Here is a 20,179-nt window from a genome sequence, read left to right as displayed (position 1 = left end):
CATGGCAGAAAAAGCATAGCGGCGATGGAGAAGGGCGAAAGCGGATCGTCGAATGAAACAGATGAACCAGAATTGGTTTGTAAAAATGCTGCAACTTCAGTGGTGTGGAACTGGTTTGACTTTCTTTCCTCAGATACACACCAAAGCACATTTTTTGGTAGAGCATGCAAGCGCATGCACATAAAAAACAGCTGCTTGTTTAAGTGAAAATACATTGATGGGGTTTTTTTGCACTAATAAAGTTGTGGAGTTGTAAAGTATTTTGTCTCGCGCCACTTATATCGTCAGTTATATCGTTGTCGCAAATTTTCCAAATATATATCATGATAAATATTTTTGGCCATATTGCCCTGCCCTAATGGGGATTCTAAAAATACACATTATTATAATTTGCAGCCAACATTACAACGTTACATTTCTCATCTGCCTTTTGAGTTGACAACTTGACCCAAAAATCTGTTACAGCTTTAACGAAAGTATTGCCAAGAGAAAGACTGAGCTGCCTGGTTAGTTAGAAATATACTGTAGTGCAATTATTATACAATAAGCTCTAGTTAAACATGGCCAATTATTCACAAGTGATCTAAATTAATGATTACAGTCTACATAAATACAGTTTTAACCAATAACTGAAAGGGATTGGCCAGCATCACTAACCAAGCAACAACTAAAATCTTAAAACAGAAAATTCCTTCTTAAATATCACTTGTGTAACAGCAAAAGTATGAGAACTGTTTCTTTCACCATTAACTCAAGTCTCATTTCTCAGTTTCATCCACATGACAGCCATTTAGAGAATTATGTGCACTTCCCCATTCTTTTCTGCATGTGAACTACCATTTCTGAATGTTTGATTGACAGGTTCAACTAAATGACCGCTGTGGAAAGAGGATCAACATATTAACAACATCCTGTAGGGCTGGGTCTAACTGATGAGCAGAATGCAGACTTTATTGATACCAGTGCAGTTATGAATTCTGCTCCTCAGTTAGATTATTTATCAATTCCGTTATTGACCCTTGATCCACTTTCTTTTTAGAAAAATGAGGACTGTGCAAGTTTTGAGCATGAAAGCGAAATAACAGCAAGACTGTATGCAACTCACGTACAAGAGCTTCACTGCCATGAGTTGAACAAGTTTATAATATACAACCTCATAAAACCATTCTGAGCAGTATCAACGGAAGAAAAAGAGAAGCTTGAACGTATTCCAATAAACTGGATAGCTTCCCCACTTCATATCATATAAGCTGATGCTATATTGACTTCCTACTATAATGGCACCTTCATAGACACAGAGGCCGAGAAGCAGTTGTAGTTCTGCATTAAGGTTACATAGAAATAGCCACCTTTGCAAGGTTTGCCAACTAGAACTAGTTGCAGCAGGTAATCCAAAAATTATTATCTTAATATTTGCTAAATTGTTTCTACCAAAGCGCAAACAAAAAAGGCAAATATTTGCCACTTCCAGCTTTTCCCAATATGCAATTTTTATGTTTTTGTCATTTATTATTCATGCTCCTCAATTGTTCATCAGTACTTATGAGTGAAAAACAAAACATTCATAATGTTTGTCTTGAGAAGGCTTTAGCTGTACTGAGCAGCTCTCTAAATGAATGCATGCACAACTGTGACCACATTTCCAGTAAATGAAAGAAAAAGCCAGCAACATATTTTAGAGAAATGCTGGAGGCCATCTACCGTAAATGAGACCTGCAAGTTTACAGCTGCATACTTCAATGCACAGTATGCATCTACGTGCTCAAGAGACAGTTTGTTGACATGAAGGGCAAGTTAATGATCACTACAACTGCAGCCGAAAAGCTATAGTTACTTCCATATATTTAGATATTCATTTTATGTCCTTGTCACAACTGGCACCATGAGATGGTATATGCAGCCCATTCAATTTACACAGGTAGTCCAGCTACCTGTCTCTTGGCACTGTCTCATGAATGAGGAGATACCAGGGGAGGGCTGGTACATAGTGGCAGTTGGACAGGCCCATTTAAGGCTTTGACACAACAGCAATAGTGTATGTGCAAGTTTGTGCAAAAAGGAACTGGAAGAGCATTCCCAGAGCTCTACAACATGACCACCGATGGGATTACTCATGTGCGTGTTTCTAACCAAACCCTCAAAATCAGACTCCATATGAGTATCATGAGGGTCCAGGTTGCTTTCTGTGCTCACAGAACAAAACCATGCTCACTTTAAATGAGAGGAAAACAGGCAGGTCTGCCACTGGTGCCCAGTTTTCCCAAAGGGAAACCAAGTACTTTCCCCACAGTCGAGCTGGATTAGATCTAAGCATATCATAACCTTTGCAAGTCATATAAGTCTTTTTGCAAGGGCACACCATGGTTGACACTTCTTAACTCAGATGCAGACATGACCACAAGGTTTTTTGTAAGGTCTGAGTGGAATCTACACCAGGAAGAATTTACAACAAGTTACTGAAAGAAGCAGATACCATTATCGAGTTGCCTACAAATAAATTAGGCAACAAAAACACCTAATTGTTAATGTGATTGTGATCACAAGGTGAGTTATGCAACTTCTTGGCAAGATTGTGCATGGACCAGCAGTCTGGTGTTGTTAGTGCCTTGTTACTGTTTTTGTCATCTGACAACCAGCGTGGTCATTACAAACTTCTACAGTCAGGTGATGCAGAGGAACTGGTTTGGTAAAGCACACGCAAGAGGGCTACTTTCATTCTTTCCAAGAAATACTGCTTTTGAACCTGAAAATAAAGATTTTTTAAAAAGTAAATTAAGACTTGCTTGTCCCATATAAGCACTTTCCCCCCCCCCACCTCCCATGTTTCCAACTCATCTATGTGTCTTACTGGGCACAAACAACCCATTTAAAAACTGAATGAAGACTATAGTCTCTTAAATACTGCATTTTATCAGAGTAAATATATTCTGCGATTGCATAAGGTCAAACTAATGATAAGAGAAATTTTCGAAACCTAAAACAAAATATGTCATTAAGTTACATCGCTGTAGATCTTGGTGGGGTGAAAAATCACCAGGTCAGGCACAATCATCGTTGAGGTATGACACAGTGTGCTAAATTAAAAGAACTCACCTTTTTTATCCATTAACCACATAAACAGCAACCAAGGGAGGAAGCCAGCCGGGCCCCACAGCACCAAAATCGCGATGTCAGACTTGGTAAAGCCGTAAGCGTGAGCGGCTGAGTTCTGTATGGGACCCCAGAAGTTCCACACCATTCCCTGCATCAGTGCCAGCAGGGAAAACAGGGTCAGAACCAGCCATCTTCTCCCATACACTCTGCTGTTTACCGGATTAGTGTTCGTCTCCACATAAGAAGGAACAAGAAGCGGCTCCCTCTCGGCCTCGGTGCTCGAACCGGCACCCATATTAACCTCCCGTTTGTCAGGCTAGTTAAAAATTCCGGTTTTAACGACGGTACAGCAACGACAAACTACCTCGGCCACACAAACAAAAACAGCCGATAGCGTCTAATGTTTGCTTTAACTGCGCATGTCAAACCGGAAATAGTTGCGGGTTTCGGAAACTGTTCCTATGTAGCTGCCATTTCGGCTCGTCTGGTGAATTAGCGTAAGCGGGTTTTTTGTAGTATCACAAGAGTCCAAATGGTGCAGATTCACAGCGATGTGTTATAGACGTAATTGGAACGCGTACGCTGTCATGTGATCTTTGTTTACTTCCGCCCGAACCTTGTCTACACGTGTAGTGAAAGGTGAGTCCTGGTGTTTTTTTCCAAGGATCCTGGTATTTCTTCTAAGCTAGTTTCTTAGCATCTTTCTACAGTGTAAATAGAGAAAATATGTTCACAAAGACGAAACATAGCTAGCCTAGCTATCTCATTACTTCACACCAGACGTTTTAAGTTGTCTGGGGAAATCCCAGGTGTTCCTAATAACATTAATAATGGCCTTGGTCTTTTCCAGCTCTCCTGTAATTAATTATACATTTCACGCTTGTACTTGTTGAATCAAACGCCACCTGAGCGCTGTCTGTCCCTTTATAAAGCGCCTTTTGAGCCTAGGCGTTAATTCTTTCCTCGGAGTTGTTTGATAGTTCTTCAGGAAGTTGCTCATTTCTGTCGTGTAACGCTAGTTAGCGACATTTTGTCAAGTGGGAAATATCAGTGATACCAAGTCTTATTATAATTATTTGACCAATTATAAGTGGAAGAATATACCTAAGAGTATCCGGAAGTAGAAAACGGTACCAATCTGGATCCAAGTTGTTTAAGAAGTTACAAAGAGCGAGAATCAAAGTTTCACTGATATCCGATTACCAGTTAAATTCTAAATAGGAAATCCCCACTGTCCTGTGGTAGATAAATGCCATCTGATCTGAAAGGTAATAAAACTTCTTGATTTGCTAACAAATAATATTTTATTGCTGTTTTTCCGCCATAAAATGTACATGCACTCCAAGGTCACGTCATCATTTACACGTTGCCAGTACTGGGTTTGAACCCCCCTTTCCCCTCAGAATTGCCTTAATTCCTAAAGGTATATATTCAACCATAGCCTGGGAACCTTTCTTGGAGATTTTGGTCCATGTTGACATAAAATCACACGTTTGCTGCAGATATATCAGCCGCGCGTCAATTATTTGAATTCCCTGTTCCATCAGATCCCAAAGGCGCTCAGCTGGATTTAAACCTGGTGACTGTGGAAGCTATTTCAAGTCACTGCCATGTTAAATAAACCACTTTGAACTTTGTGGTATAGTGTGTTATCCTGGAAACAGCCATCAGAACATTCACACACTGTGATCACAAAGAAATGGACATGATCAGCAACAATAATCGGTTAGGCTGTTGCATTTAAGCAGTTCTCTGCTAGTATTAAGAGGTCCAAAGTGTGCCGTAAAAATAGCTCCTACACCTTTATACCACCATCAGTCTGAACAGTTGGTACAAGACAGAATGGATCCATGCTGTTTATGGCAAATCTTGACCCCACCATCTGAATGTCTCAGCAGAAATCAAAACAAATTAGACCAGGCAACATATTTCCAGTGTTTTGTTGTCCAATTTTGGTGAGCCCAAGCACATCATAGCCTCATTATAGTTCTGCTTCTCGGTTTGAACATCAGCAGGTTGTTTTGATTGTCTCTACATACACTGACTTGCTGATATGGTAATGGATTATTATTATATTATATTATATCATGTTTTATTCCGGCACAGTTGAAGCATCCACAATTTCGTTGTACGTGTACAATGACAATGAAGGACTATTCTGTTCTATTATTATGTGAATGCTGTGATGCATTCACACTATTGAGTTTTCTTTTCTTTTATTGAGTTTTCTTTCAGCACACATTAAAAGCTTTGTAGTTTTATTCACTAATTTAACATAGAAGATGAGGAACATGGCTTGTAGGCACTGACTAATAATAAAACATCATCGTTTTTAATCAGCTTTATGTTCCTCGTGTGTTTCATCCTACTGTCAGTGTGTACCAAAGGCTATGGCTGACACCACCGAGATTAATAAACCCTTCAGCCCAGAGGAGACCCGGAGGATTGTGCATCATTTGCAGCAGCCCGCAGTTTTCCTGAACATGACCTGCGACTGGCCTGTTCTCCACTGGACAGCAGTGCATCTGTCAAGCTGTCTTGGTGACAGACTCATCCGATTCCGACTTGGGAGAAAAGAGAAGACACAAGGTAAGTAATTCAATGTATTGAATGAATTTATCTGTAATTACTCACCTGGATTAAACATTCACAATGAAATTTATGTGACCAAAAAGATAAATTCAGTTCCCACAAGCACTCCTATCGGGCTTAAGCTGTTTTATTAGATATTGCATATTTATTAAGCTATAATAAAAACTTTTTTTTTAAAGGAAAACTCAGCTGTTGCTGCATTTAGCTGTTACAAATCTGGGGCTGTGTCATTTTTTTCCTTTCTAATGATTTCAGATGCTGTAACTAAAATTCAGTTTTTGAACACAAAATGAAAGAAGACAAAATAAAAATACAAGACCTGTTAAAATACAAGATAGTGATGATCTATTTCTATTGAGCAATAACTGATCACAATAAACTGAGGTTTGTTTTAGTTCCTAGTATTGTGTGAGCTTATGGAAACTTGTATAGCATTTCAAACAATTTCCAATGAATGAAAATTTATATATTGACATAATCTAATGAAGGTTAGCCGGCTGTTTAACGATGTGATTTATAATGTCTCACAGATGAAAAACACACTGAGGGTCTTTGTTTTTGAGCATCTGCTGTATTTTGCCCTCAGTGTGGCTCTGAAACGGCTCCCGTAATGATTCTTTCTCTGATAAATGACAGAGAGTATGCCCTCTGATAAAAGCTGGCTAATTAGATTTCTAAATCATCTTTTTTAATAGCTGCAACAGCTTACAGGTTGGGCATTTCTCATCATGCATTCTAAATGTCATCACTCAACCACAGACACACCTCGTTTATGAAAAAAAAAAAGAAATAATAAATCATTACAACTGATTAATTTTTCCTTTGAAGTGGGTTAAAAAAAATCATGTCTGAAAAGTGCTGTGGTTCTGGTAAATGAAACAGTTCTCTTAACACACAGTCTTGTGAAAACAAGTTTAATTAAGACTCATGCAGTCCTGTGAAAAACTAAGTCCACTCCAAATTTAGTAGCTTGTATAACCACATTCAGCATCAACGACCTAAAGTAATTGTTTTCTGTATGATTGTTATTGTGGAGCAGTTTTATCCCACTCTTCTTTACATTTGACATTTGTTTATGCACAGCTCTCTTAAGGTCCCACCACAGCATTTCAGTTGAGTTGAGGTCTGGACTTTGGACTATTACAGTATCTTGTTTTGTTTTTCAGCCTGTGATCATTGTCCTGCTGGATATATCAGCAGAGAAGAGGCTTTCTTCTAGAAAATCTTCCCAACAATCCATATTTGTTCCACGTGTTTCTAATTGTACTGAACTTTAACATTTAGCATGCTGACTGAGGCCTGTCTGGGATGTGACTCTTGGGTTTTTTTGGGTTTTTTTACCCATCAGGCGTAAAAGGCTGATTGGGTATTGAGTGGGTGGTGGTGACATGCAACTTTGTAAACACAATAACTCGAGACTGAGGGGACGTAGGATTTTCAAATTGATACCATAAATCCACTAAAAATCTCTGACAACTTTGAATCTTGGTGGTCAAGTTTCTTTTTTTTTTTTCTTTTCTGTATTTTTTTAAATCTTTTGTTTGCGATAACCCGAGGAAACGTCACCTAGGATTTAAAAATTGATACAATAGGTGCAGGAGGATTACTGAGAGCTTGGGGATACCGCTGACAGCTGTCAGTATGTGGGCAGTTTTTGCAGTCTTACCTTGTGGGAAATTTGTCAGGACATTCACTCCTGGGAAGATTGCGGCATTGCGTTAACACACACCTGAATGTTCCAGACCAGCAACCTGTCAAAAATCCTACTTTATGGAGGTGATTACACTCGATAATCATCAGTTAAGCTGCTGTTCTGTGGCTACATATCTACTTAAACCAAAGTTGGTCACTGGTAGTTTAGATCAGCTGAACTGTTTCACTAAAACTGTATAAAACCTTTAACTAATTATTGTCTTGTCTGTGTTTATTGTTATTTTCTCAGCTCCGGCTCCTCTTTTTGAGACCCAGTGTTCCTACGTGGAGGCCAGTGTAGCTCAGTTTCTCAGCTGGACTCAGGGTCAGTCTGGAACAGACGTGGGGCCTTTTTCTGAGTACTCCTGCTCAGAGTATTGGGCTTATGCTGACTACAAATATATTGCCATGATGTTTCAAGATCAGCCTTTCATGTTTGAGGTAACCATCCTGCTGCATGCATGTTGACATGTAACATAAGTTAAACAGTCCAGCTGAAATCTGGCATCAGTGTTTGCACAAGTTTACAAGTTTACTGCTAATCTTAATGATATCTGAGATATTTAATTGCCATTGAAACTAAAGGGCAGTGACAAAGACTTTTGGTCAGGTTATTTTATCAGGTTAAATATCCAAGAAAGCGAGATAAAAGCTAATTAAACTTACCTAAAATTTGAGGATTTAGTGCTTGAAAACATATCGCAGGGATCCATTTTTCACTATATTGATTGCACTTCAAAAAATTCCTTATTTTAAGTGTTGGAGTTTTTTAGTTAAATAATTTTTTCTAAGCATGTAGGCTGCTCAAATATTGAAAACACGACATTTGACCCCATGTATCTGGCTACCAGAACATTAAGAGAACCAGGAGTTGCTCCCAGGAAGTCACAGCATAATTTTTTTATTAGTCTGACTCAGAGCTTGCGTTCTAATTTATCTCAATGGTGGTGGATGGGCTGTGTGTTCAGACAAGCCACTTAGTGTGAAGTGGGCATGTAGGGACACACTACACACATTCACAAAAAGTTTTCTTCCTTAGGGCACACCTTCGGTCCATTCCTTCCATTCCTTCTCAAACAGTACAGACACACTGACCAAATGTTATGTATTGAACAAGAGAAGCACATGTCGAAGATTGCATGACCAAATGTTTGACATCATATACAGTCTAAGCATTATGCGTTTTATTTACAATAATAATAAAGGTTTAATTTAAAATGTTTCATACTATAAGCTTCTTATGCCTTTTGTAAGAAACTGAAATTAACAAGCGATTCAAATAAGCGAGTCAAAATAACTTTTTCATTCTATTCTTATATTGTTTTGACATTTTCAATTAAAATGTCAAGCTTTTGTGATGGCAGCTTTATACTAGCTGTTCTCATCATCTGGCCGGTAAAGACATAAAAGTGCCATCCTTTCTTGAGCCACTGCCGCAAATTTATTTCATTTTTATCTCTGTGATAAATTTTTATTGGGCATCCACCTCCAATTATTACCTCCTGACATTCATGCCTTTGAGACAGACAGACATGGGCTTTTTGCAGGATAAATGGTGCTGGCAAAAAGGCTGCCTGAAGGCTCGATTGACCAGACTGTCAAAGCTTACAGCTGCCTGCATGTGTGGTAATGACTTCATTATTCAGGATGCCGGTGTGATTGCTACACCTTTGTGTCCTGACGGCACATGATTGACAGACTAGTTTTCCTTGAAAGATGACAAATGCTGTTGCTTGGTTTCTCTACTCGGGGACCTCCATTGGTCACTTGTAATAGGCCCTGTCATTGTAGCTGATGAGGCTGGGTTACATCTGTGAGCCTATAGAAGAGTGGTGACAGTTCTCGTTTCCATGTCACGTTATTAAAGAAGGCACCAAAACCATAATCTGAAAATCGTAAACAGTCGTTTATGCACACGGCATTTTGGATTGATACATGGCATTCGAATGTGTGTGTGTGTGTGTGTGTGTTGCAGCATGTAAAATGGTCCGAGTTTGGCTTTGAGGGGCGTAATGGGAGAGAGAGCACCTTATGGATCGGCACAGAGGGAGCCAACACGCCATGCCACCTGGACTCTTACGGCTGTAACCTTGTACTGCAGGTGCAAGGACGGTAAGATGAATCGCTACCTGTGTTGATGCTTCATGTGCTCCTCAGTAACCAGACGATAAGATAAATGCAAACATACGTACGACATGAGACTGGAAAAACAAAATTGGGTTATATGAAGTGGTTTAAATGGTACTTGAATGCTTTTCTTTTGATGCCGTGATAGCCTGAAGTGCCTTGTTATCAGCTAACAGGCTCAAGCTGCGTTCATAAACCCCATGATCGTTATGTGCACAGAGACCTGCTCATTACTGCTAAGTAAAGCAGGCATCAACAGCACTAAATGGCAGGAATTGTTTATTGACAGGAATTGGCAGAGGTGAACAAATCTTTCAGTCAGAGTGGCCGTGCCTCCAACGTCCCATACAGACAAAAAAAAACAAGCGTTTTGGTTTTTCAGCTGCTAGGTTACATATTTACATAACTGTGGTTATATACATACATATTTGTGTTCCAGTGCTTACAACTCTCAAGATTTATATATTCTAATAATAATTCTTCAATTTTAATAACACAAATTACACGTATGCAGTGAAACTTGATCGAGTTCTCCGCAAAGAGTGCAGTTTTTTAGTCTAATTGATGAAAGTCCCCTTTTTTTGTGTTTAAAAATCCTACATTTAAAAATGTGGATCTATTTTCTAATGGGCCCGTGTGAAATGAAACTCTTGTTTGTCATTGTTTCATTGTCTCTTACGTTTGACAGCGTTGCTTCAACTTGCATCCAAGGGTTTGATTATGTTGCAAAACAGAACAGGTTGGGTAAAACTAGGGTGTAAGTATGAGTAACTGTGAGTCATGCAAATAGTTTGGTATTCTGTACTGTGATGCTAGCCCAAAAAGTGTTGCAATGCGAGATAGACACACTGTCTGGGTCTATAGTCGAGTTTAACACCAGTCAAACATTTATTTTATCGACACATTTCTCGTTACAAAGAGACGAGCACGTTCATTTTCTAATTGGGTGACAGAAAAAGTTTGCAGTGAGAAGCACTCACTGTCAGGTGTGAAATAAAAAGTGACACTGTCCTGTCATACCTGTGCACTTAATGGGGAGAAGCTGCAGCTGAGCGGTGAGAAGTTTCAGGATTTCATAAAACCACGTCTGTGTTTCACCCCTCTGGTGGTTGTGGAAGTTTTCTGCCTGTTAAGCACTTAGGTCTTCTGCAACACTGGAGGTGCAGAGTACTATAAATGCTGACACGGAGTGCGAGTTGTCCTCTGCCCTCTGAAAAAGAGTTGATTTGTCACACAGCTTGCTAGAGAGGGTGGGAATGAAGACAGAGGGTGAGACGCTTTATGGGGTTCTGTGAGTCACGAAATATAAGGGAGCAGGTCTTCCTTATCTCGCTGCACTGTTCTTCCAGAGAGCAACGGCTATATCTCACCACTTGTAATTGGGTCTTGAGTTCTTTTATTTGGTATTGATCTCTAATGGAATGAAATCCAGCTCGAGCGGTCCTTTGACACCGCTGATCTTTCAAAAATAAAATAGTGTTGATTGATTTCATGACATTTGTGTGAATGGTGGGTCATAGTACCGGAAAACAATCATGGGAGTGGAGTACTTTAAAAAAACGAATGTAGTTTAATGTTCATGTTAGAGAAAATAGAGTTGTTTCACAGCGATGGATTTGTAGCTGGTCGTGTCAGCTTTTGTTGTCTCCCAGAATAAGATGGGTTTTAAAGCTTTCTTTAATTAACAGATATTGGATATCTGGATCTTTACAGCAATATCGTTTTATTTTTTTATTATTGTTCACTGTAGCGCAAAGTAAACGATATGAAGTATTTCTTCCTCTTTTAATGATTAGCATTTTTTGTGCTAAATTTACAGTATATCAATGTTAATATCTGTTAGCACTTTTTAATATTGGTAATTTTTTATCAGTGTTTTATTTGCAAGCTCGATTTACAGCTTAAAAGGTCATTGATTAACACCGCATGAGTCACCAGACAAAAGAGTTAATTTCTAGCATTAATCTTTTAATCTAAAGTCATATTTAGCTTTTCTGTTGATGTGTCCTATATGCAGGAAGCGCTGGCACCTCTTTCCCCCGGAGGATACAGCTAAGCTTTACCCAACTAGAATCCCCTACGAAGAGTCAAGTGTCTTCAGCCAGGTGGCTGTTCTTCATCCTGACCTGAGGAGATTCCCTGCCTTCCACGGTGCCAGTGAACACATCGTCACTCTACAGCCAGGACAGGTCAGGAATTCTGATGACATCATGTCTACAGAGATCTCAGACCAATATTTTTCTATATTTTCTTTTTTTGTAAAGTAATCAATAAAGTAAATGAGCAATAATCATCAGTGTTAGCCCTGAGAGAGCTTTCCAGATGCTTATAAACAAAATTCATAAGAAATTAATAAGAAGAATACAAAAGTACTGTTTAGCCCTAGTCTCTATAATTTATACCTAACGGTGAGCTGACACCTCTTTGTTTGGATTAAATCAGTTGCATTTTCTTCAGACTATAGAAAAACCACAGTGATTTAGTAAAGCCTGAAGTTATGCAATGCTGTGGCTTTACATTTATATGATGACGTGCTCGTGACACAGAAGCAGTAACCATAAAATATAACTTTATTGGTCCTTAAGCAGTGAACATGTGAAAGTAGACTGAACAGTGAGATTTATTTGTCTTGGTGTCCTTCATAAAAACTTGAAGCAAGGCGACAGTCGTGACTTGCGTCCCAATTAAAGTCAGGCATCTACAGTTACACTGGATCACCTTCAACACACTGTTGTTCCTATAGTGATGAAAGCGAAGGTTAAGCAGCGCTATCGCTCTTGATCTAACTGGGTCAAGTCCAGGCCTGATAAATCGGTCAGGTTTATGTCATGTGCTCAGCCAAAGATACGACCGAGGTTTTGTGGAATCCAGATTTGGTTTTCATGATGGTAATTTTAACACTTGTCCTCCTTTGATCATAAATAATTGTGAAGGTGCTCCTGCATGAAGGTCATCCTTTTTCACCTTGTTTCAGAAAAAGAAACGGTCACTATGGACACAGAGCAATTATCCAGTTGTCTGCTTTCACTATCTGTTTGTTCTGGAGCTCACACAGCTTATTAAATACCCTCCTACAAAAAAACAAGCTGTCGGCTAACCAACAGTCCGTTAGTTGTGATTTGATTTATAGGTCAGGGTCAGAGCTCACCCTTGTGTTTTATTGTTTAATAGTGAAATAAATTGCAACAGTGCGGCACGGTGGCGTGGTGGATAACACTGTTGCTTCGTGGCAAGAAAGTCCTGAGGTCAACTCCACCACGTTTCTGTGTGCAGTTTGCATGTTCTCCCCATGTTTGCGTGGTCTTGGTACTCCGGCTTCCTCCCACAGTCCAAAGACAGTTTTAATCGATTCTAAATTGCCCACTGTGTTAGCCCTGCGATGGACGGACGACCTGTCCAGGGTGTACCCCGCCTCTCGCCCTATGACAGCTGGGATACTTTAATAACCTTGACCTCTTCCAGTCAGTGTTGCAGCAGGCTTTGGCCTGACCTTTTATATACAGCTGACAGCTCTGAGTTTATGCTTCAAAGAAAACCTAGAAATGCTTCAACTGTTGAGACAGAATGAATACTTTGAGTATCTACCACAGTTTCCTCAAAGATGGCCCCACCTCTGCAAATCAGATTAAAAGACGGCTCATTTCTCTTCTCCTGTCAGGCAGCAGGCCACAGACGAATCAAGACTGCTGTGGAGGCCGGGGAATCAATAAGCATTCTTTCTTTTTCTTTAACACACCCGTTGTATGAATGGATGAACGATTAACAGCAGAGGGGGGAAGGTTTATGCTGCCATCTAGCGGATATGTGCAGTCGTGTATTTCCTAGTATTTAGGAAGATGAAAGAAAAAGAGTGGGAGCTGTCATTGACCTTGCCATTACTGATAAGTTTGTGAAGACTTTATCTTCTTTGCACAGGTGCTCTATGTCCCCAGGCACTGGTGGCATTATGTAGAGTCAGTGGATCCTATCACCGTCAGTGTCAACTCCTGGATTGAGCTGGTAAGCAGCATCATGTCTCTTTCATCCTGAGCTCACCAAAAACGCCCCAAAATGACACAATATCATATATATTCCAAACATTTCAGAGTAGATGGCAAGTTATTATCCCGAACATGTTGATTCATGTTGTATTAAGTCCTCTGAGATTAAGGCTCCTCTCCTTCTTGAGTAATGAACAGGACCAGCAGTAAAGTGTTTCCTGTCATTATGATGAGTGTATGTATATGAAGGGGCATGAAAAAAGGCTCCCTGGTGCAAGACAAATGTTTATTCGGAGGTTTGCCCCACTCTAGTTGTTTTCTGCCAAGGTCACAGACACCACAAACTATTTCTTCTTATCATTGATGGTAACCATCTTGATCATGTGTGTTCTTTCTCGGCTCTCTGCTTCTACACAGGAAGTGGATGACGTCGCCAGAGTTGGTGAGGCTGTGACTAAGACGGTTGTCTGCGCCATTAAAAGTGCTCGAAGCGATGACAACACTGACAGCTGGCTCAACCCCACTGAGGTAACGAGTAATTACTCTTTGATATCAATTACTGTGTCAGTTTAAAAGCCGTCTTCTTACACCTACTTCTTGCTTGTGTCTGTCAGGATCATATTCTGATCTAGTGCAAAGAAATGCAGGTTTTTGTTGCTTTTTCACAAAATGAAACGCTTCACTGCTTCATTCACTGTTCTTTGTTGCTGTGTAGGGAGTTATTTAGAGAGCGATACTGTGTGTCAAAGGGCAAAATAGGAATCCAAATTTGGGTGCGCCTCAGTGGGTCCCTTTTATCCGCGATGATTTTATAGCTGTTGACCTTCAATTGAACTACAGGCAGATGATGATAAAACCTGAGCCTTTGTCTTCCACAGTGAGATGTTCTCTTATCTCTCTTTAGCTTTGGGGGTGGGGGTTTGCTGACCTGCTTTGTTTCCAATTGCCCCCTTAGAAGGAAGGGTCACTGCAAATCAATATAGAATCACTCTCAGTAATGATCTTCATCCTGTGATAAAATGCTATCATTCTGAGGGCACTAGTTTCTTCCAGGATGACACTGCATGCAGTTAAAGGGAACAAAAGCCAGATTAATAGTTTGAATATGAAATTTGATCAGAATTAAATGATAACCAGGCTGATTCAACACATCTCAACCTAGTTGAAAGCCAGTGAGATTTTTTGGAATAGCACCCTCCATCAAATAACCAGATGACAGAATATCTACCTTACAGCCTTCGAGTAGAGTCTCACATACTTGCCTTGAAGTTCTTATTAAGGCATTTCATGGCTTTATTTAATTTTCCACTCATCCATATATGTGTCCATCTTCTTCCGCTTATCTGGGGCCGGGTCGCGGGGGCAGCAGCCTAAGTAGAGAAGCCCAGACCTCGCTCTCCACAACCACCTCCTCCAGCTTGTCCGGGGGAGCACCAAGGCGTTCCCAGACCACCCAAGAGATATAATTTCTCCAGTGTGTCCTGGGTCTGCCCCGGGGCCTCCTCCCAGTGGGACATGACCGGAACACCTCACCCAGGAGGCATCCTTGTCAGATACCTGAACCACCTCAGCTGACTCCTTTCGATGTAGAGGAGCAGCTCTCTACTCTGAGCCCCTCCCGGATGGCTGAACTTCTCACCCTATCTCTAAGGGAGAGGCCAGCCACTCTTCGAAGCTCACCTCTGCTGCTTGTATTCGCGATCTCGTTCTTTCGGTCACTACCCACAGCTCGTGACCATAGGTGAGGGTAGGGGCGTAGGAAAACCGATAAATTGAGAGTTTAGCTTTTATACTCAGCCCTCTCTTCACCCCAACAGACTGATACAGCATCCGCATCACTGCAGCCGCAGCACCAATGCGTCTGTCGATCTCCCACTCCCTTGTCCCGTCACTTGTGAACAAGTACTTTAACTCCCCCACTTGGGGCAAGAACTCGTCCCTGACCCGGAGTGGGCACTCCACCCTTTTCTGGCTGAGAACCATGGCCTCAGATTTGGAGGTGCTGATTCTCATTCCCACGGCTTCACACAGATGGTCTGATGATAATCAGCTGTGGCAAATCGAAAGTACAGCCTCTGTCAATTTTAAGGTTTTATGTATGAGAAAATAATAAAAATCATCTGCTTCTTAACAAGGCTTAGATAAATAAAATGACATATTACACTGTTTTTAACCAAAACTAAGCCAAAAAACTAAGGACACCATTACTGCTTCTATTGGAAGTAGCAGCCAGGTACTGCTAATCAAATGCACTGGATTAACTGATCATCATTTTGGAAGTTTGCTGGTCTGGGGTGTTAGGTGTGTATTAACACAATGCCGAGGATGAATGACAGGATCTGAGAGTGAGATGAGACGTAACTGTTGACTGACTTTCCATCAGTCCGGGAAGGATTATAAGGTAATTTCCACACACTGTGAAGTCCACTCTGCACTGACAGATTATCTACAAGTAGAAAACATTTAAGACAGCTGCCAGTCTGTCCAGGAGTGGACGTCCCAGCAAATTCACCCGAAGGTCATATTGTGCAATTCTCAGAAACAGCAATAAGCCCAGGAGCTCCATCTCAGACTACACGGGCCTCAGTCAGCAAGTTAAATGTTAAAGTTCCTGACGGTACGGCTTTTTTGAGAGTGTTGCCAGAAGGAAGACTCTTCTCTCCATCTGCAAAAGAAAAGAATCACGATCGAGTCAAAGTCCAGACCTCAACCCAATTGAAATGCTGCGGTGGGACCTTTAGAGAGCTATGCATAGAAAAAAATGCCCACAGTCCTCAATGAACTGGAGCAACATTGTAAAGAGGAGTGGGCCAAGATTCCTCAAATTCCTCCATTTTTCTGTTTTGACTTTTGGTGAGAGAGAGACCAAAAAAGTCATACAGAAAATGATTACTTCAAACTATTGCTGCTAAAAGTGGGTGTAGAAGCTACTGCATCCTGGAGTGTTCTCAGTATTTTATGCACTGCTTTTGCATAGTTTTTGCATAAATTTGTATAATGACACACTGTTGTGTATTGCTGTTCATCTGAGGTTGTATTTACCTAATTTTCTGATCTGATAATAACTAGTTAATGTTTTATTATGCCCTGATATGTAAGACCATAGAATTAGGTGTACTTTGTTTTTACCATGACTGTATCCTGGCCAGTGTTGTGATGATGACGTTGTCAGAACCTGTAGAGAGTCAAGCATATAGTGAAGCTATAGCTGCGCACAAAACCTGGAAAATCAAAGATTTTCATTTTTGAATTCAGACGGAGGCAAGTTAGCTGTTTCCCAGGGTTCAATCCTCTGCTAAGCTAAGCTTTTGCTGACTTATAGCTTTATGTGGTACAGACGTGAGAGGGATGCCAGACTTCTCAAACAAAGGACATTTACACTTTGTCTCAGAACATTTATTGAATAGCAAATGATTACAGATGAAGTTCTTCTAGTCCTTGATTAAGTAAAGCACCCTGGAGACCGTGTGTTTATCTTTGGTGAAGTACGAGAAGTCCTTCTTTGTATTGCATTAGTGATTTGAAGTGTAAGTGACTTCTGCATGAGTGTATCCAGGCCTCCACGAACTTGCTGAGACACTGGTTTGACTTTGTTAGATTACTAACCACTTGTCCCCCCCACACCTTCTTATTTCTCTGCTTATCAGTAGGTTCAGCCAGGCAGCTTGTCCCACTTACAGACTATATTTATGTCACTTACTGTGTGTCATTTTCTATGCAGACACAGTATGAGCTGCAGTGTCATAATGTAAGGAGAGCTGAAAGCCTCAGTTGCATAAGTTCATAGGCATTAAACTTAAACCCCTGTTAAAGTAGCTTCTCAGAGCTGCTATGAAATGATTTATTGTGATATTCTAAAAGTCTTTTTTTCACACTTGTCCTTTTAGAGACGGCTATAAAAGTTGTAATAATAGTTGTGAAGGACGTCTCTACTTTAAACACATAAGGTAGTTATGCTTACATAACTTCAGGACCAATTACGCAGTATTTTTAGTCTAGTTCAACTGTTTGCACACCCAGTTAGTTTCATATCGTTATCAAAATAGACTATGACTTTGAAGGATTAAAAACAAACAGCGGGGTAGCAGTGATCTGTACGGGGGATAATTACGATGCTGTGATGGATTGATTCTGAGTACTTGTGCTTGAAGTCAGGTAGAGCAGTTCAGCTGAAGTCTTTCTTGTGGCAACAAAAGTAGAGCTTCAGGTAACCTTTTTTAAAAAGCGTTTTTTGCATATTGATTAGCCAAGAAAGGATATAGTCTCCCACCTACAAGGAGAGTCACAGATGCCTTCACTGCGCCAGTTTAAACCTATATTTCCATTTTCCAGAAACTGTGGTGTATTATATATTAATGTGCACAAATTTAGACTAAAAAAAGGAAGACCTAGGTGAAGAAATGCCTCTTGTGTGGGAAAAGTCATGGTTCTTTGAGGAGCTCCCACCACATTTGTGTTGCATCTGATTTCCAGGAAAGGGGGTTAATTGCCTGTTAATGTTCTTTTAATGCTTTAGGCCAGGTAGAATTCCTGGAGGCAGGTTTAGTGAAAATTATACAGATTCTTCTTCATAAGGCTTTAAATGATAAATGCTAATTCCTTTGTAGATATGGAGATTACAGTGGATGTAGTGGGCCATGGGGTTCCAGTCAGTTGCTGCCATTTAGTTGGTCTAATCTTGCAGAAATGGCTTTGGTGTGAGCTGCAGGCCTCCTTGGCCTCACACTTCCCTGACCCTTTGTCTTGAAGGAGAGCTGATGTGTGGCACTCTGCCTGATTGATCAAAGGCATCCTGGAGTCAGTTGTCTCCTCTTTGTTTGTGTTGGTTGCATGTCCAGTGTGGCTGGTTTGTTCCTACAGAAGTAAAGAAGTAGAAGTGCACTCTGAGAAATGTAGTGGGAAGACTGCTCTCTAGGTTCTGCCTGGTAGATTTTGTATAATCTTGCTGAGTTGCAAACAAACGGCACCGAAAAACAACACAATTACTTCCCAGCACATTAATAAAAATCTATGTACAAAGGTTTCCCCAAAATGTATAAGCAAATTAACCGCCTCTGCAAGATGGGCTTTTTCTGGAAATATACAAAGTATTAAACATATTAAACAAACTCTAAAGCCTCTGTGAGTTGAATATTAATTCAAGTACAGCTTCTTGTAAATGATTCTAATGGCAGTTCTTGTTTGGAGAACCTTGTAAGCATTAAAGGGATTTATAATGCACTTTTATTAGACCATCTAAGTGTCATTCCAGGCATGCATTGATTAAATTTTTTTTTCTTTATTGCTTTGCCTGAATCTGTTTAGCAGATTGCGCTCAATTAAAATTCAGGCAGTTCATTTTGTAATCTTAAAGGCTGTACACACTGTTTATCTCTTGGCAGCTGTCTCCAGCTTTCTCTCCGTTTTTGTTTTGTTTTTATAGGAAGAAGTAACATCCCATAATGAAAATATGCAGTATCTGAACCTGGCGGCGAGAGCTTGGGCTCAGAAACAAAGGAGTTCCTGCCACAGCAAACTGAGCCCAGAGTTGCGAGACACCTGTCGAGTCAAGCGGGACTCGGGTGGGCAAATCAAGAAAAATAGTGATCGGGTTAGGAATTGTGCACCCTTCAGTATTCCCTACGGACCACATCTCATCTCTGTACGCTGTCAGCAAGAACTGAGGAGGACGACCCCCGAAGATGTAGAGGTCAACTCTTCCAGCAACAGTGCAGTCAGATCTCAAGAGGACTGCGCTGTCAGCTCCGATCCAGCACAGACAACCAAGTTTGCAGCTGCTGTCAGACTCGATCAGAGAACACATGGATGTAACGCTGGTTCAACTCGGTGTAGAGAATGTGACTGTGCAGATGGGACATCAAAGAACCTGTCAGAGGATTATAAGGCATCAACGCATACAACAATAACCACTAACGACTTGTTAGACTGCCTGGTGCATCCAGACATCATCACCCGTGTCACTGAGCTGCTTCTAGAAAAGCATACAGGAAGTGATACGACCACCTGATCATCCTAGTTTTGATATTCACTTATCAGATGCAACATGAACATGGGGTTTGTTGTGAGCCACGATTATTATTATTATTATTTTTTACCCAGAAATTGGCCCTCCAAACTACGAGTCATGTTTTGGCATCATTAAGTAAGAGGCCCGACTTTTATTTCTTCTCTCATTTGTCACTCTTGACCTTCTTGGCGTGAACCACAGATGCAGGAAATCGCAGCCAAAAGTCATTCTAGTGCTGCAAGTGACAGTCTAACATATCCTTGTTTTGTTTTCCTGCACATGCTCATCCTTTTTGGTTCTTCCAAACTAGGAAAAATGGCCACTGGAATCAATTTAGTATGTTAAACAACCAAATAATTCAAGATAATATTCCAGGGATACAAACATTGTGCAGAAAACAATGTATCACAATGTCAGTTAGTAAGGGGGGAATCATCATTGAGCAGCCACAAAGGACTCCTTGTAATAGTTTTGTGATTGATGAAAGCTGTGTAAGAAGTGATAAATGAACTGTTTGAATAGTCTGCTGTATGTGTGCGGATAATAAATGTAATATACCCACTTTGCCTAATTGAATTCCCTGTAGTTGGTTTGTCCTTGGTGGGGACATTTTACACATCTAAACTTGGTCAAAGAGTTTTTGTCAGATTTTGGTGCAAAATTGTTGCAGTTATGATAAACGGGAGTA

The 20,179-nt window shown here is 40.5% G+C and overlaps 2 protein-coding genes across 4 annotated transcripts in view; one reads left to right on the top strand and one right to left on the bottom strand.

The window, feature by feature from the left end:
- The window catches only part of slc49a4 (solute carrier family 49 member 4), a 49,060-nt gene extending 45,672 nt beyond the window's left edge, over positions 1-3,388 (bottom strand). The window contains exon 1 of the mRNA XM_004568966.6: positions 3,094-3,388. Within this exon, the coding sequence (XP_004569023.1) occupies positions 3,094-3,388 (295 nt within the window). The remainder of the gene's footprint in view (positions 1-3,093) is intronic.
- A 204-nt stretch (positions 3,389-3,592) lies between these two features.
- hspbap1 (hspb associated protein 1) lies at positions 3,593-20,067 on the top strand. 3 transcript variants are annotated; one of them, XM_076875071.1, is made up of 8 exons: positions 3,593-3,732; positions 5,481-5,682; positions 7,628-7,818; positions 9,353-9,489; positions 11,522-11,693; positions 13,420-13,503; positions 13,902-14,012; positions 18,907-20,067. In XM_076875071.1, the coding sequence occupies exons 2-8, from the start codon at positions 5,484-5,486 to the stop codon at positions 19,489-19,491; spliced, it is 1,479 nt and encodes a 492-aa protein (XP_076731186.1). In that variant the 5' UTR covers positions 3,593-3,732; positions 5,481-5,483; the 3' UTR covers positions 19,492-20,067. The 3 variants fall into 3 exon arrangements, with proteins under 3 accessions (XP_076731186.1, XP_004569024.1, XP_004569025.1); XM_004568967.4 differs by having other exon boundaries at positions 5,469-5,682; XM_004568968.6 differs by lacking the exon at positions 3,593-3,732 and adding an exon at positions 4,063-4,361 and having other exon boundaries at positions 5,469-5,682.
- The last annotated feature ends 112 nt before the right edge of the window (positions 20,068-20,179 follow it).

The sequence above is a fragment of the Maylandia zebra genome, linkage group LG16 (assembly GCF_041146795.1).
Source record: "Maylandia zebra isolate NMK-2024a linkage group LG16, Mzebra_GT3a, whole genome shotgun sequence".
In the NCBI taxonomy this organism is placed as follows: Eukaryota; Metazoa; Chordata; class Actinopteri; order Cichliformes; family Cichlidae; genus Maylandia; species Maylandia zebra.
This window is presented reverse-complemented; position numbering and strand designations above follow the sequence as displayed.

Excerpts from the sequence above, each read along its gene's own strand:
- hspbap1 (XM_076875071.1), top strand. The coding sequence starts at position 5,484 with ATGGCTGACACCACCGAGATTAATAAACCCTTCAGCCCAGAGGAGACC. Across the intron at positions 7,819-9,352 it reads ATCAGCCTTTCATGTTTGAG|CATGTAAAATGGTCCGAGTT; the intron begins GTAACCATCCTG and ends TGTGTGTTGCAG. Across the intron at positions 11,694-13,419 it reads TCACTCTACAGCCAGGACAG|GTGCTCTATGTCCCCAGGCA; the intron begins GTCAGGAATTCT and ends TTCTTTGCACAG.